The sequence below is a fragment of the Lontra canadensis genome, unplaced genomic scaffold, assembly GCF_010015895.1.
Source record: "Lontra canadensis isolate GAN:19392208 unplaced genomic scaffold, GSC_riverotter_1.0 scaffold4, whole genome shotgun sequence".
Lineage (NCBI taxonomy): Eukaryota > Metazoa > Chordata > Mammalia > Carnivora > Mustelidae > Lontra > Lontra canadensis.
Genome location: NW_022630998.1, coordinates 7,676,228 through 7,693,435, shown reverse-complemented (window position 1 = coordinate 7,693,435; position 17,208 = coordinate 7,676,228). Strand labels below are relative to the sequence as shown.

Below are 17,208 nucleotides of genomic sequence, written 5' to 3'. Positions count from 1 at the left end.
AATGGCAACAAACAAACAAAAAAAACCAATAACAGAAAGAAAATGGTAAAATTTACAAATATGTGAAAAATTAAAAAACACATTCCTGAAAAACCAATGGGTCAAAGAAGAAATCGAAAGATATCTTGAAATAAAAGCAAATGGAAACAACAGCATGTCAAAACCTACAGGATGATGCAAAGGCAGTTCTGAGAGGGAAGTTTATAGTGATAAATGCCTAAATATGCTACATATTAAAAAAAAAATCTCAAATAAACAATCTAACTTTACAACTCAAGGAAACAGAAAATGAAGAACAAACAAAGTCAAAAGTTGGCAGAAATTAGAGCAGAAATAAATGAAACAAATCAGAAAAATACAAAATATCAACAAAACTAAATGTTGTTTTTTGAAAAAATAAACCAAAATGCTAAATCTTTAGTTAGACTAAGAAAAAAAGAAGAGACTCAAGTAAAATTAGAAATGAAAGAAGACATTATAGCTGATACTACAAAAATACAAAGGATCATAGGAGACTATCATGAATAATTATACACCAACAAAATGGATAACCTGTAAGAAATGGGTAGATTCCTAGAAATGTACACAACATGCTGACATCAAGAAGAAACAGAAAATCTGAACAGACTAACATAAGTAAGAATATTGAATCAGTAGTCAAAAATTTCCCCCCCAAAAAAGCCCAGGATCAGATGGTTTCCCTGGACAATCCTATCGAACATTTAATGAGTTAAAAGCCAATCCTTTTCAAGCTCTCCCAAAAAAATGAGAAACAGGGAACACCCTCAAATTCACTGTTTAAAGCCAGCATTATCCTGACATCAAAGTCAGATTAGGACATAAGAAAGAAAATTAAAGCCCAATCACCCTGATGAACATAGATGCAAAAATCCTCAACTGAATACCTGCAAACTGAATTCAACAGCACCTGAAAAGGTTCATACACCACAATTAAGTGGGATTTATCCCTGGATGCGAGAATGGTCGCAACACATGCAAGTCAATAAATGTGGTATTGCAGAGTAAGAGATAAATATCATATGATTATCTTAATAAACACAGAAAAAAAAATTTGACAAAACTATCATTCTTTCACAATAAAAGCTCTCAATGAATTAGGTACAGAAGGAACGTACCTCAACATAATTAAGGTATCCATGTATGACAAGACCACAGCTAATCTCACAATCAACAGTGAGAGGCTAAGTGCTTTTAAGTTCAAAAACAAGGTAAGGGTGCCCAATCTCAGCACTCCTATTCAATACAGTACTGAAAGTCCTAGACAGGGCATTCAGGCAAGAAAAAGGAATAAAAGGCATCCAAATTGGAAAGGTGGAAGTAAAACTGTCTTTGTTTGCAGATTTCATCTTTTATGTAGCAAATCCCAACGACTCCACCAAAAAGTTGTTTGGACTAATCAACAAATTCAGGGAAGCTCTATGGTATAAAGTCAAGATATAGAAATCAGTTATGTTTCTGTACACTAACAAAGAAATATCTGAAAAAGAGATAAAACAATCCCAATCACAATGCATCAAAAGCAATAAAGTACTTAGGAATAAACTTAACCAAGAAGGTGAAAGATTCCATTTACTGAAAACTGAAAGATGAAAAAGAATGAAGATATAATGGAAAGATATTCCATGTTAAGGAACTGGAAGAATTAATATTAAAATGTCCACACTACCCAAAGCAATCTACAGATTAAATGCAATTCCTATCAAAATTCCAATGGCATTTTTGACAGAAATAGAAAAAAAATTCCTAAAATTTATATGGAACCACCAAGGCCCTGAATGGCCAAAGCAAAGAACAAAGCTGGGGGTATCACACTTTCTCATTTCCAACTATACTACAAAACTGCAGTAATCGAAAACAGTATGGTAGTGGCATAAAAATACTTAGACCTGTGGAACAGAATCAAGAACCCAGAAATAAATCCTGGCATATATGGACAATTAATATTTTTGACAAGGGAGCCAGGAATTTTCACTGGGGAAAGGATAATGGCTTTAATAAATGATATTGGAAAAACCAGATAATCACACACAGAAGGATAACTGCATATTTAAACTGTATCACTACCTTAACACCACTCACAAAAATTAACTCCACATGGACTAAGGACTTTTTAAACGTAAGACCTGAAACCATAAACTTTCTAGAAGAAAACGCTGGTCCTTGACACTGATCTTGCCAACTATTTTTTGAGTATGACAACAAAGGCACAGCAACAAAAGCAAAAATAACTAAGTGGACTACATTAGATTAAAAAGCTTCTGCATATCAAAAGAAACCATTAACAAAATGAAAAAATCAAACTACAGAGTAGAGGAAAATATTTGCAAATCATGTATCTGATAAGACATTGATACCTGAAACATAAAAGGAACTCTTACAACTCAGTAAAAAAGAAACCAAAACCAAAAACTGACTTAAAAATGGGTAGAGGAAATGAGCAGATATTTTCCCAAAGAAGACATACAAACAAGTTAAGTACATAAAAAGATGCTCATCATCACTAATCATCAGAGAAATGCAAATCAGAATCACAGTGAGGTATCACTTCACAAGGGTTAACAATGGCTATCACCAGAAAGACAAGAAAGAACAAGTATTGGCAAAGATGTGGAAATAAGGGAACCCCTTGGGAACTTTTGGTGAGAATATAAATTGGTACAGTCATCATGAAAAATAGTATAAAAATTCCTCCAAAAATAACAGAACTACCATATGATCCTACAATTTCACTTCTGAGTATACATCTAAAGAAAATGAAGTCAGGATCTTGGAGCAATATCTGTACTCCCATGTTCACTGCAGTATTATTCACAATAGCCAAGATATGGAAATAACCTAAGTGTCCATCAACAGATGAACAGATAAAGATGAGGTACCTATATATACACACTGGAATATTATTCAGCCATAAGAAAGAAAAAATTCCTGCTACCTGAAATAAGTCAGACAGAGAACATAAGTACCCAATCATATAATTTGCAGGTGGAATCTAAAAAACCTGAACTCACAAAAAGACAGTAGAATGGTGAGGAGTAGGGGAAACAGGGAGATGGTGGCCAGAGGGTACAAAATTCCAGTTATAAGATCAATAAATTCTGGGGATCTATGCCAACAGGGTGATATAATTAACAATACTGTATTATATACATGAAAGTTGCTGAGAGTAAAAATCTCAAATGTTCTTACCACAAGAAAGAAATGGAAATTATGTGAGGTGATGCAGGTGTTAACTAACCCTACAGTGATAATCATTTTGTTCAATATAAGTGTATCAAACCAACACCTTATACACCTTAAACTTATAAAATGTTCTATGTCACTGATACCTCAATAAAGCCAAGAAAAATATGGTATATACATACAATGAACTATTACTGAGCTTTCAAAAGCAAATTCTGACACATCCTACAACACGGATGAACCTTTAAAGCATATGCTGAGTGAAATAACTGGTCACGGAAGGATAAATACAGATGCCACTTAAACGAGGTACCAAAAGTAGTAAAACTCAGAGACATAAGAAGAATGGTAGTTGCCATGGGTTGGGGAAAGGAAGGAGCAGGGACTTACACAATAAGAAGGAAGCTGGGCTTCCCACGTAGGAGGATTCTACCTGACAGTTAACATTGCCCTCTCTTCGATGGCAGACATAACCTTTTGTATACTCTTCAGGATTTAGCCTGGATAATCTCACAATGAATTATGTCTTTCCAAAAAGAATTTGAGGTAACTTACAACAGACAATATGGCCAAGGCCTAAGTAAAGTTAGAACAAAGAAAAGGAGAAAGCAAAAAAGGTTCATCGTAAGAGTTAGTAAATACACCTAATAATTCTGAACACCAATTTGACTCTGAGTTTGTAGAGACTACAAAAAGAAAAACTGTGTGCCAGAAAAGGAATTACTTAGCTCCAAATTCACCTTTCATTTCTGTCTGTTAAAATAGATCTGGGCCTTTTGAATATTTTTCCCTTGTTGGCCTACATGACCTTAGGTTTTGTCAGTAGAGAGCTCTGGCGAGATTTCACAGAAGTACTTTGCTTCTTGGTTCTAGTGGGCTTGCTGGGGTGTGGAAGGGTTTTCTGTGGTGGGCTTCTGTGTCACAGATGACTTCTCCAGCATGAGGCACCTCTAGCGCCAGGGGCTTCTCCATCACCTGGCTCCAGAAGCACATGTCATTTCTCCAGCGCCTGACAGATGCTGTATAAGGTAGCCAGCAGATTCCCCTGGCACCTATCTTGGGTGGCTTTGCAGCAGTGTGCTTCCAGTTAGTCACATCCTTGTAAACAGTTTCTCTAGCACTCCCGAAGGCAGATTTCCAGCAAGTTCTGCCAGCAGAGTAGCACAAGCACTTCTCTAAGAGCCATAGCTATGCCCTCCTAACACCCTGGATCTCAGCCCCAAGCGGAGGTGGGGTGGGGTATGTGCGCTCGTCCTAAGGTTATTCCTTAAATCTGCTATTCCTGCTTCTGGCCAACAGAAATGAAATGTTATCAATACAAAGCCTGATTACAAGTAATCACATTAATCACAATCAAACTACGACTGGGGTCCACTGCAATGAAGTGCCAACTAATACATGTGTCTTGGGAGCCCAGGTGCCTGCTGCACTTGACCTTATGGCAATTATGATGACTGTAAAATCTAATGTGGGATGAGATCCTTTAGAGTGTCCCTGCTCACATACGAAGAGAAAAGACAAACTCAGGGCCACTAACTCTCAGAGCAAGGTACTGTGTAAGAACCACAGTTTCCATTGTAGCCCTAGAACAAATATCTTATCTCTAAAAATCAAACACAAAATTTAATTGTGTGAACTGCTAAATTAAAATGAGAGTTTAATTCTGTCTTGTCAAGTTTCTCGAAAGTTGTGTCACTGACTGGCTTAATCAGGATTCTGATACTTAAAATGGGAACATCTGGTTGGACTCAGTGGAAACAGACTATTTTGAATTCCCAAGTCACTCAGAGCCTCCTTCTTCCAGTAGAAGTAGCATACCTTCCATAGACCAGCTTTTCTCATCTTAAGAATCCTGTGATAATCTCGCTTGGAGTGTGTATCTCTTATTACTTCTATGTCCAACAGTGAATTATCAAAAACAACATCATCCAAAAAAAGGGCAGTATGATCGAGAACACATACTCTTCAGGAATGTAGGTTTAGGTTACTCCATCAGGTGAAGATTCCTAACCAGCTGAGATTCTTGCTGAAGGCACACAAAATACAGAATGGGTTACTGAAGAAGGAAACCACAGCTCTCAACTATAGCCTGAGACCAAATATAAAAACAAGGACTAGTAGGCTTTGCATATTTTCTATGAGCTTGTTATGTGTTTATTTGTATCTGCTAACCATTTTCTTTTTCCTTCTCATTTTTATTTCATATAGCAGTTAACTTTACAATTTAATCTTTATATAAGAGAATGTTCAATGTGACTGAATTTGTAGAGTAATTAATATTTAGTGATGGATATAATGACCCTTGGGGGTCTGCTCATCTGTTCATTCTTGAGAAAGGGTGAAAACCTCTCCATTTTAGGAATAGGTGTATCTCGTTAGGTGGAATAGTTGCACTGCTGTTGAAAGGAGCTCAAATGCACGTAGAAAGGTGTATGGGATCCAACTGGACTGTTCTCCAGTTATTACTGCTCCTCAAATCCAAGTTCACTGTTTTTGTCAGCTCTGTGAAAATGGATTTGGGCTATTTAAGTATTTTCCTCTGATAGCTGTCACACTGTTAATTAAGCTTTGTTCACAGAAGATGCTGCAGAGACACTGCAGAAGGAAAAGGGCTCTGCTTCTAATCCCAGTGTGTCTACTTGACACGGGTTTCCATGGCATGCGTGGTTCTCTCCAGCAGCAGACTTTGGCAATGCCCACAGCTTCTCCAGCATCTAGCTCTTGTAATGCATGCTGCCAGCAGCACTCAGGGGCCAGCAGCTCCCCCAGCATCCACCTTGGACAGTTCTGTAGCGGACTGCTTCCAGTTAGACATCTCCCTATAAATAGCCTTCCCCGGCAGCACCCCAGGGCTGATTTCCAGCAAGTTCTGCCAGTGCAGCACTAGAGTTCTCTGCCATTCAGCAAGTCACAGCTGTGCCAACTCCATCAAAGTTTGAATCCCAGCCCTGGAGTGGAGTGGGGACTCTTTCTTAGGTGATCTGAGCCCAACATGTGGCGGCCATTCCTTATATGTGCTTTTTCTATATTCTTTAGAAGTATCTTTATTTCTTACTAAGTAAATCCTTATTACTCTAATCACCAATTATAGTTAACAATTCTTTATATTAAACTTCCCCATCAGGAAACAGAAAATGGAAAGTAATAGCCTATTACTCTTCCCTTCTTTCTCATATAACTATAATCATGAATCTCCACCAATTCCCTGCATACTTCTCAAGACAGAATGCAATTCATATGTACTAGTACCACAAGTTTTTAAAAAAAGGGGGGCGGTACTATTTAAAGCAAGTTCCATTTTTGGTAAGATACTTGTGCTTTGATACATGTTTGTCTCTATAGGTTCATTATTCCTTTATGATGATTATCTGCCCATCTGCAGTGCTAATACATACCTGGAATTTCACATATGTAAAAATAATTTATTGGCTTGGAACTGACAAATACTTAAGGTGATCTAGAGTCACTTACAAGTACTAAGAGTAAGAGAGACTCCTTTAAAACCACTGCTGAGAAAATCCATAAAAATACAAAAATCTATCTACACCTCAAACAGTATAATATATTTTTGTAAATTAGTCCAAACGTCAGAAAGACAACAAAATAGACTAAACAGCACAATTGGAATATACTTAGGTTTAAAGTAGCATAATCCTTTGCCAGTACAAAATCTGGTTTTTAAGGAATAAAACACTATTTAGTTTTGAAAGAATGAAGACTTATAACAAGTGATTTAATACTGATTTTTGAATAATTGAATCCAGATTCGCCAGATGATTACCACCTGTTTGACTGATTTGAATAAATTTTCAATATAGCCATTTACTGAGAACTTACACTGCACCAGCTATTTTACTATGTGCTTTAACGTAATGTCGAAATAATCCATAAGGTAAATTTTTTTATTCCCATTTTGTAGATGAGGACCTGAAACTTGAGGAGGTTAAATGAATGGTGCAAGGTCACACAGCCTAAATCAATCCATCTAACTCAAAAGCACGTGCTCTTCCTCATGAACTACTTTCTTAAGGCTGATGACTCAGTATATTATGAGGTGCTCTGTAAGTGTTTAAAGACTTTCCAGGGGCCCATGGGCATGGAGAGTCTTAAGAGACTCAATTTCAATTCAATTAACTTTCTTTCATAACCTTTCCTTAAACCGATCTGCCTAAAAATGTACCTGCAGTCAAAGTATCATTGCTGGTTCTACATTCCCATATTCCTTTTTATATTAATCTTCTCTCACCTCATAAATAAAAGCATACTTCTTACCCATTCAAAGGGGCAATATGAAATACTGGGGTCAAACTGAAGTAATGACTGAGTAACATTTTTTTTTTTTTGACAGATCACAAGTAGGCAGAGAGACAGGCAGAGAGAGAGAGAGAGAGAGAGGAGGAAGCAGGTTCCCTGCCGAGCGGAGAGCTCGATGCAGGGCTCTATCCCAGGACCCTGGGATCATGACCTGAGCCAAAGGCAGAGGTTTTAACCCACTGAGCCACTCAGGCGCCCCATCAGTAACATTTTTGTAGGTAGGCTCCAGTCACCTGCTTTCAAGAAAACTGGAGGATCTAGATAATCTGTCAAGTTGATGTGACTCTGGCAAATTGCTCAGAAAAACTAAATGACATTACTATGATAAACTCCTTCCATTCCCACCAATTATGTGAACGAGGTTTCTCAAGCTTATAAAGATGAAAAACAAAACTGATGCTGAACTATATCTCATTTTAGAACTACATAAAATTTAATAAGGAAGGAAATTAAGAAATATATTTCTGGTAAACTTTTACTTTATGTTTCAATATTTATCAACATTTATAAATTTGTTTTTGATCAGCTGGATGCAACAATCAATTTTAACTCAATCTAAACCAATTTTGTGTATTTAAATTCTTTTTTTTTAAAGATTTTATTTATTTATTTGACAGACAGAAATCATAAGTAGGCAGAGAGGCAGGTAGAGAGACAGGAGGAAGCAGGCTCCCTGCTAAGCACAGAGCCCGATTTAGGGCTTGATCCCAGGACCCTGGGATCATGACCTGAGCCGAAGGCAGAGGCTTTAACCCACTGAGCCACCCAAACATCTTGAACATGTTTTTATTGCAAAAAGATATGATAGGGTAAACAATATTGTTTAGGGTTTATGTTAAAAAATTTTAGATGTCAACATAAATGTATAAAGGGAAATATTTTTTTTCCAAAACTGGTTTGGAATAAAAAGCTTTATTATCATTGTATCAAACAGTTAAAGATCTTAAATATTTCATCCTGTTCACACCCAAATTTGAGACAAGATAGGAGACACATGTTTATTGTCAATATTTTCACCAAAAGCCTCTATCTGGAAAAACAGATCAGTCTGGTATTAGGAAAATAACAGAAATGAAAACAACCAGTGCCGCAAAGAGATCAGGTTGCTTGAGAAAAAAACAAATAAAAGCACACAGTTTGTGTTTTTAGCTGTTGTTGTTTCATTTAAAGACCGTCGTTAAATTTAAAAGGAAAAATCATAAATTATAAATTATTTCAGATAAATTATTATAATTTATAATAACATAAATGATAAATTATTTCATGATTAAATAACTGGATACTAGACATAGAAAAAGAAAGATTTCTAGAATGGTAAGAAGACTGAACTGTATTCATTGTCAACTGAATTCAAATAAAATAAAGCTGAGCATTAAAGCTGAGGAAGCTGTTAAACTGTAGTGAAAGGAGATACTTAAGAGCATCAGTCAGAAGCAGAAGAACAGATAGGTTGGAATGACCTGTCACTGGGTTCCCTAAGAGCATCAGCCAACACTGTGGAGACTGTAAGTTCCCTGGACACACTATGCTTCTTCTTAACGCCCGCTCTGCTAATGCTTCTACACAGAATGACTAATCTTTCTGCTGCTTCTTTGGAGAAGCCAATCAAATGTCACACTTCCTACTGTTAACAAATAATAAAACTTCTATTTTAATTCTCAAGGTTTCTTTTTAAAGATATCTCTATACTGCAGGAAATCATAAACCACTAGTATACTAATGGGAAAAACTGTTTTTAAGAACTATGAAACCAGACTCTAGGATATATATATTCCATTGTAGTCACTTAAAATTACTGAACTCAAGGAAGTTAGTGATCCTTGATCTTTACATATTCTATTTCTGATACAAGCTATCACACTGTGCCACTATTTCATGTGTCGGACTCTAGTAAGGCAAGAAATAATCCGCAAAAAGTTCCAAGTGTCCTGTCTTATGAAGTTCTTTCTGACTTTTCTCCTAGTACACAGTATTCCTGCTATGGTTACTTTAAAAAAAGAGATACCAAACAAAACATATAACTGATCAATGATCTCTATGGAAGATTACACAAGATGTAAAAAAAAAAGTGATGCCAAAACAGACCTATCTTAAGTGTGTGTATGTGTAGATAGATAGGTCAGTCTATCTACCCAACCACCTACTTACCTACTGTCTAATTTATGAGTTTAAATTGGACTTTCTAACCTCAGAAAATTTCAAGATAAGATGCTGTTATGTCTCTGGAAGTTTTCTCATTCATTTTTGTTCTCTCACTTTTGAATGATTCACATTATTATTTTTCTACTTTGGAAATCACTTCAGAAATAGTAATTTGAAAAAAGACTTTTAATAATGGAATCCACTAGAGCAGTGGAAGTTTCCAAACATGAAAAGTTTGGGCTTCTGACCTTATGCAAATACAATTACAAGTAAGTATTTGTGTTTTAGTCAAATAAGGAAAAGAAGGCAAGACAAAATTATGTGCCACACTTATTTAAGTATATACATGTATGGAGATAATGGGAGTAAAATTTCTAACTTTGTTAAGTGGCATTAGAAGCCATGAAGACAAAAAAAGAGAAGTGATTTGTAATATATCCTTAGAGATTGTCAATTTCATTTCACAAATATACCTGTGTGTGTGTATAAAATATTCAGATTCACAAACTCAGATAATTCAATAAAGGAAAAGTGTATTTTCTAAATGTAAACAAAACATTTTCTATTCTGCACTAACTAGGAAATACTGCAAATTACAGGCAAATTGGCACAATGTCTAGAGTAATTTTTGTACATATACTAGTGGCAATCACTATTCAGTAAGTGTTACTGACGAAAAACTATTCACCTTTTCCTAAAAGCAGTTATAAAAACCTTCAATTTTTATTATTTTGCATCCCACCAACTTAAAATATGGGCATCAGTGTGAGTCACTAAAATACCTCCATAGCCTGGGCTAAGCGTTCTTCCAATGCCATGTAGGTGAGGAACTGAGGATCCACATAAGAAATCGCTTCAGCAACTCCTAGTCCATCTGCAAAACCATCAAACAGGCTGGGAAAAAAAAAATACAAACATGATTTGGGAAATCTTTATGAAGACATAATTATATTAGCACACCAATAGTGTAAGCAGAAAACATTAAATATTTTAATGATATTTTAATATAAAAATATTTTAAAATAAACAAAATACTTTAATAGAAATCTTGTGTGAGAAGGGGCAGGAAAAACCCAACAGAAAAGTAAAATACTAAGCATAAGAAGTTAGAATACCATAATCTCTCCCAATAAGCTGCCATATTCATGACATAAAATTTATAGGAAAATTCTTATGCTTCTAGTTCTAACTACAGGGATAGCTTAGGGCAGGAATAAAGGTAGTACTTTTCCCTCCTATCTTTCCCATATATTTCCCCTTCTGTTCCTTTGAACTGCCAACCTAAATTTACACGAGCTCATGGTAAAGACAGTTATTGCATTTATTTCAATTCTATCATAGTCAAAGCCTCTTTTTCTTTTCTCACCTTTTATTGCTTGATTACTGAGGCCTTAAAAAAATATTTTATTTTCTCAAGTCTCTCTCTTTAATCTCTCTTCTATTTTCCTGAGAAGTAGGCCTCCTCTGTCATTATTCAGACTAAAAAATATTTAGCTCTTAACTGCTCCCCCCCACCCTTTTTTAAACTAAAGGACTATAATCTCCTTGTAGAAAGTAAGTTTTATTCTGGTCCTAATCTCCTTCCTCCACCCCTAGACCATAGATTACTCCTTTTCCTCTAGTCTTGGAAATACCATATACTTCAAAATTTGGAAAACACAGTATACCTCAGTCCTCTTCTTTCTAATCTTGCCTCCTTGGAAATTAAAGTCCATTTCCTCAGTTATCCTCTCTATAGGTTAATTCCTAAACCTCTATCTAATTCCAAACCCTCTTCAGCTCTTGACCTACATTTTTAGTTTTCTGAGGGGCACTTTACCTTGATTAACTCCTGTCACCTCAAATCCAGTATCTCCAAAACTGAGCTTATTTTGTCTACCTAAAGGCAAACTTCCGTTGACTTCTGTGTTCCTATGAGAAGTCAAATACAGTCAGGAATATCCAATTATACAAGTTAGCTCAAAATAATTTTGATGTCAACTTTCGTGCCATCATTAAAATTACAAATCTATTGCCAAAAGATACAAACATATTCTTATGAAGATGAAACCTCAGTAGTATTTAAAAACTAGCAGAGGCCACATAGTATGAAGAATCATTCTCATATAATCACAGATTTTAAAATTAAAACTAGAAGTTAGTGAATCCAACCTCCCCTGGAACACTAGAACTCCTTCACCTAGCAGTGAGTGAGATACAGTGAAAAGACAAAGAGCCCCGGAGTCAATAAAATAGGGATTTTATTCCACATTTAACTCAGAGCTAGACAATGTGAACATTTTATTTAACTGTTACTCTATTTCTTCATCTATAAAACAAATTAATGAGTCAATGCATACACATGCCTGGCACAGAGATCGCACCAGAGAAGGCATTCAAGAAACAGCAAAACTATTTCTTCCATGTGGAAGAACCCTATCAGAAATTTGACTCATGTGAAGTAAGTGCTCTAGTTCTGCCTGCCGAAGCAACACAAATTATGTCTACTTTTCCTTTGCGGAAAAGTCCTTCAAATGGTTAGAGTCAACTATCTGCTATTTCTTTTCTTCTTTAGAGTAAAACAAAGCTAGACATTCAAAGAAGAATATCTGCTTGTAAATTTGGTCACTGCAAAATAATCAGCTAATATTAAAAATTCTAGTATTCATCTGCCAATCACCATGGTAATTGTTTTCAGATAAAAATCACTAATGATAATAAAACTAGTAGATGGAAATTTGATAGTGTGAGAAGAAACAGGTTATTTACCTAGTCTCAAAGTATTTTCCCTCTAGAGGCCAATTATTTATTTAAAAATATGGCAACTGTATAGTGAAGAAACCTGAAAGATAACACCTTAACCAACTGATCAGAATTAGCATCACCAGTAGTGGGACACTTTGTGCCTTCTGATATGAACTAAGAAAAACAAAATGTCATTTCTTTGGTGGTTTGGCTGAAAATCTAACTCGAACCTAATCATGACATCAAATCTAAACTAAGAGACATTCTACAAAATAAACAGCCTGTACTTTTCAAAAATGTCAAGGTTATGAAAGACAAACTGAGGAAATGTTCTAGATTAAAAGTGAAGAAACATGTTACACAAGAACAATGAGTGGTCTTGGTTGGACTAGAAAAAAATTCTCTAATGGCATTAGTAGGACAACTACAGACATTTGAACAATGTCTGCAGATTAGCGAACAGTATTGTTATCAGTATGAATTTCCTGATTTTACAGATTTTACTTTCTAATGTAAGAAAATGTTCTTGTTCTTCAGGACTTCATTCTAGATTATGGGTAATGAGACAACTTACTCATAAGGGGGGAGGGGAACACCACAAATACAGAGAAAGAAAGGAAAGAGAAAATGGTAACACAAATGTGGTCAATGTTAACATTTAGGGAATATTAGTGAAGAGTATATGGAAATGCTTTGTTATTATTTTTGTCACTTTTCTATACGTTTGAAGTAATTTCAAGCTGGTTTAAAAAATTCATGGTCACATCCACAGGGAATTAATTTCCCACAATCTTACTAGGTTAATAATTATAACCCTAGTTTCTTATAGGAAGATAGAGAAGTTAAGTAGTTATCAAAAAATAAATAAATGGTATAGCTGGAATTTGTCTAAATCCAAAACAACTCCCACCACACTAGTTTATGTACTCTCTGGGTATTCTACAACATTTCTGTGACATCATCAAAACAAATAAACTTTGATAGAGTATTTTTTAAATTTTTTTTTATACTAAAATAGAGAATCAAAAAGCTTAAACTTTTTTTAAGTTGTGGTGGAACAACAAAAAAAAATATGTTAAATTTTGGCTTTAGAGATAAGAATTGCTACTGTTTGCCATGAGTTTTCCTTTTAGTTATCAAAATGACATTATTTTAGTGTGAAAATCAAATCATATTTTCACTTCATCAACTTGCAGCGATTGCCACATAAATTAACATAGTACCACATAAGCAAATAATGAGGTATTGGCAAATCTATGTAAAATTCAAAAGAGTAACCTTCAGAATTTTGTCTTAAAAATCAAAGTTAAAATGCTTTCCATATTTAAAACAAAACACAACACAACACAACACAACACAACACAAAACAAAACAAAACCAAAAAGCACAACTACCCTGAATCTGGGAACAATCTGGGAACAATCAGCAACATCTCTAAAATCTTAACACAACAGCTGTGTCTGGAAAGATCATCAATGAATTAGTTTTCAACTTTAAAGTTTTTCAGTTTAAAGTTTAAAGTTTTCAACTTTAAAAATTATATTCAAGAAAGACCTCAATTATTTCTTTAAATTTTTATGTGTTTTGTAAGGTATTTAAAATTTGTATCAAGATCTTAATAAATACCACTTATCTTAGTAATGTTACCTCTACTAAGCAGCCCTAAAGAAATAACCTGAAGTACAGAACAAGTTATATGAGAGGAAAGGTTTACTGCACTATTTCAATAGAGAAATGATCAATTAAATTTTAGTGCAACTATAGAGTAGAGCATCTACATAATGGAGCTGTAAGAAAATTATTTTCATAAAAATTTGAAAATGTGCAAAAGAAAACATTTCTTCATATTAAACTGTAATTGCCTCCCAACATGCATAGATGATGCTAACTAAATCAACAATTCTGTCATCTGCTGAGCATTATGAGAAACGACTTTGCATAAAGGAGTTCAGTAAGAGGGTAACAGACAGGCATGGGGGAGGGGAGATGAGAACACCAGGATCAGTTAAGACCAGGACCAGGTGAGCCACTGCTTTTCCATAAAGTTTGGGAAGCCAGAACATGGGTTTTGGAGCCAGGAATGTTCAAAATGGAACTATAAATTGTTTGTGTGGCTGTGATGGAAACACTACTTCGTACCTTCACAAAATGGTTAACGAAAGTCTGCTCTGCACATAGAATTGTTTTGCCCCCTGGGAAGTGAGAATAGGAAACGGTAAGGATTTCAAGGAGATGCGGAGTTTCATATCTGGAACAATTTGGAGAAGTACAAAGAAGTAACTATACACACAGAAAGAGACACTAAAGATACATAGGAGGACTCAAAAACGTAAATTCTAGAGGTCTGCAGTTATCAGGGCATATGAATGAGTTTTTTGTATCTTTATTCTTCTAAATTTTCTGTAATGGAATTTTAGCTAGAAAAAAAAGAAAACAAATTCTTAAAAATATATCTGTGTAGAGATGGAAACAAAGGTAGTACCAAGCCATATTTTTCTTCAGAAAAAGTAACAAGAGATTAGTTGGACTGTATATCCTTTCTATATCTCAAAACTAGTTGCTTCCAGAGGCCTCCTGCACATTTGAAAGATAAATCTAACTGTAAGCCAAACCAATTAAATTCTGACCATTACATCATGAGACATAACAATTCTATAATCCACTTAATTTACAGGCTTCTTCTATTTGAAGTTCATTATTATAAAGTAAATAATACTTTCAGCATTTCTGGGAAGGTACAACTATTTTTCCGTATTACAGAGAAGGATAACTATATTCTTATGATTCTTCTGATTTAATCACAGGTTTTAAAATTCTTCAAATAGTATTTATTAAGGACTCTTTTTTTTTTTTTTAAGGATTATATGAAGTGCTACATTTAAAAGTTAGAAACCTCAAACCAGGAGTTTATAAACAACTAGGCTATAAGGTGGGCTTCAAGAGAGTTAAAGGTCAAAGAGGAAAAGAGGTCACTACCTGGAGTAAGTAGGAGGGAGTCTATGTAGGAAGTGACATCAGAATGAGCCCTGAAGAAGACTGACAGATGGGAAAATGTGAACACGTTTGAGAGATCCGAGACACAGCTTTCATAATTTAGAATCATGAACAAATTCTACTCAATTAACAATTAATCATGGTAATAACATGTGTTACATACCTCCAGTCCACATCTAAGTCTTCACTCACACTGGAGTCATCCTCAAGGTTATTGTTCCCATCCAGCATAAAAGCTTCTGGCTGTGCAAATTCATTGGCAGGCTCATTACCCTCATCACTGCTGCTTTCATTGACTTCATTGTACTGTAACCAAGGAATCTCTCCCTCTTCCAAGGATGTTTGTTCCCTAATACAAACATTTTAAGGGAAGAAAAAAATATTATTTTGAAACACATTATAAAATTGTTCTCTAAAAAGAGTTCTATTTAGGGCAAACAGATTCTTTATTCTTTGAGTTCTAAACTCTTGGCACTTACATGATTCTAAAAGTCTGATTTCTTTAACTGCAAAGTTGTTTAAAAGGTAAGCAAATTTGTTACAGGGTCATAGGTATGTAGAAATAGATCCCAATTACATAAGAACCTATTTATTTGACACACAAATCACCTATGTTCCTGTATTCCCTCTTCGTGCAGAAAAAAAAATAAGAAAAATTTATTCTAGACTATTTTAATTTTTAAACACTGCTCTTGAGGGTGCCTACATGGCTCAGTCAGTTAAGCGTCTAACTGCTGATTTCATCTCAGGTCATGATCTCAGGATTGTGAGACTGAGCCCCGCACTGGGCTCCTCATGGAACCTGCTTAAGATTCTCTCTCCCCCATGCCTCTCCCCACACCCTGACACCCTCATTCCTGCTCATGTATGCTCAATATCTCTCTTAAAAATGAATAAATAAGTAATAAAAATAAACACTGCTCTTGAGTAGTTTCCCATCACAGATGAAGTTCAAATTCTTCAGCCTGGCCTATAAATCCCTACATCATAACATGCTTTCTCTTTGGCCCTCTTCTCCAACTGTTACCTCTCACCATTCTTCCCCCTATCTACTATATTCTTATTATGCTTTCTACCTTTGGAACACCTGTAGATCATTTCCACCTTGGGGCCATTTCCTCTACCTGAAATGTTCTTTCAACAGCTTTTTGCACAGCTATTCCCTCCTCGATATTCAGGTCTAAGTCAATGTCAGCTTCAGCTCCTCAGAAAGGCCTGTCTTAACCACTCATTTTAAGTAGCTGTCCAGTCACTAACCACATAAATCTGCTTATTTTCATTACAGAACTTACTTCTACTTATCATTTTCTTATTCATTGTTAGTCTTTCTCTCACTAGAAAATAAGCTCATAGGAACAGGGACAAACAAACCAATTGTATAGATTAAAAAAACAACAACAACAAAAAAGTGGGGTGCCTGGGTGGCTCAATGGGTTAAGCCTCTGCCTTTGGCTCAGGTGATGATCAGGGACCTGGGATCAAGCCCCACATCGGGTTCTCTGCTCAGCAGGGAAGCCTGCTTCCTTCTCTCTCTGCCTCTCTGCCTACTTGGGATCTCTGTCAAATAAATTAAATCTTAAGAAAAAAAAACAAGGAAGAGAAAAAAGAAGCATTTCAAAACAACAGAAAAAAGAATTATTCCGTAAATGACATTAGGACAACTGAGTATTCATATGGAGGGAAGGAGGTTAAATCCCTATGTCATTATTTATCTGTTAGCAAATTCTAAATCTACATTTTAAAAATGCATGTGCACCCACTACCATTTCTAAAACAATAAAAGTACTGGAAGAATTATGAGAGAAATTTTTACAAAAATCTCTGTGTCATTGT

The 17,208-nt window shown here is 35.3% G+C and overlaps 1 protein-coding gene across 2 annotated transcripts in view; it reads right to left on the bottom strand.

Moving 5' to 3' along the window:
* PJA2 (praja ring finger ubiquitin ligase 2) overlaps positions 1–17,208 on the bottom strand; it is a 75,952-nt gene that overhangs the window by 11,858 nt on the left and 46,886 nt on the right. For both annotated transcript variants that reach the window (XM_032845201.1, XM_032845211.1), the window contains 2 exons: positions 15,539–15,724; positions 10,440–10,551 (listed from right to left, as the gene is read on the bottom strand). In XM_032845201.1, coding sequence (XP_032701092.1) covers positions 10,440–10,551; positions 15,539–15,724 — 298 coding nt within the window. The remainder of the gene's footprint in view (positions 1–10,439; positions 10,552–15,538; positions 15,725–17,208) is intronic.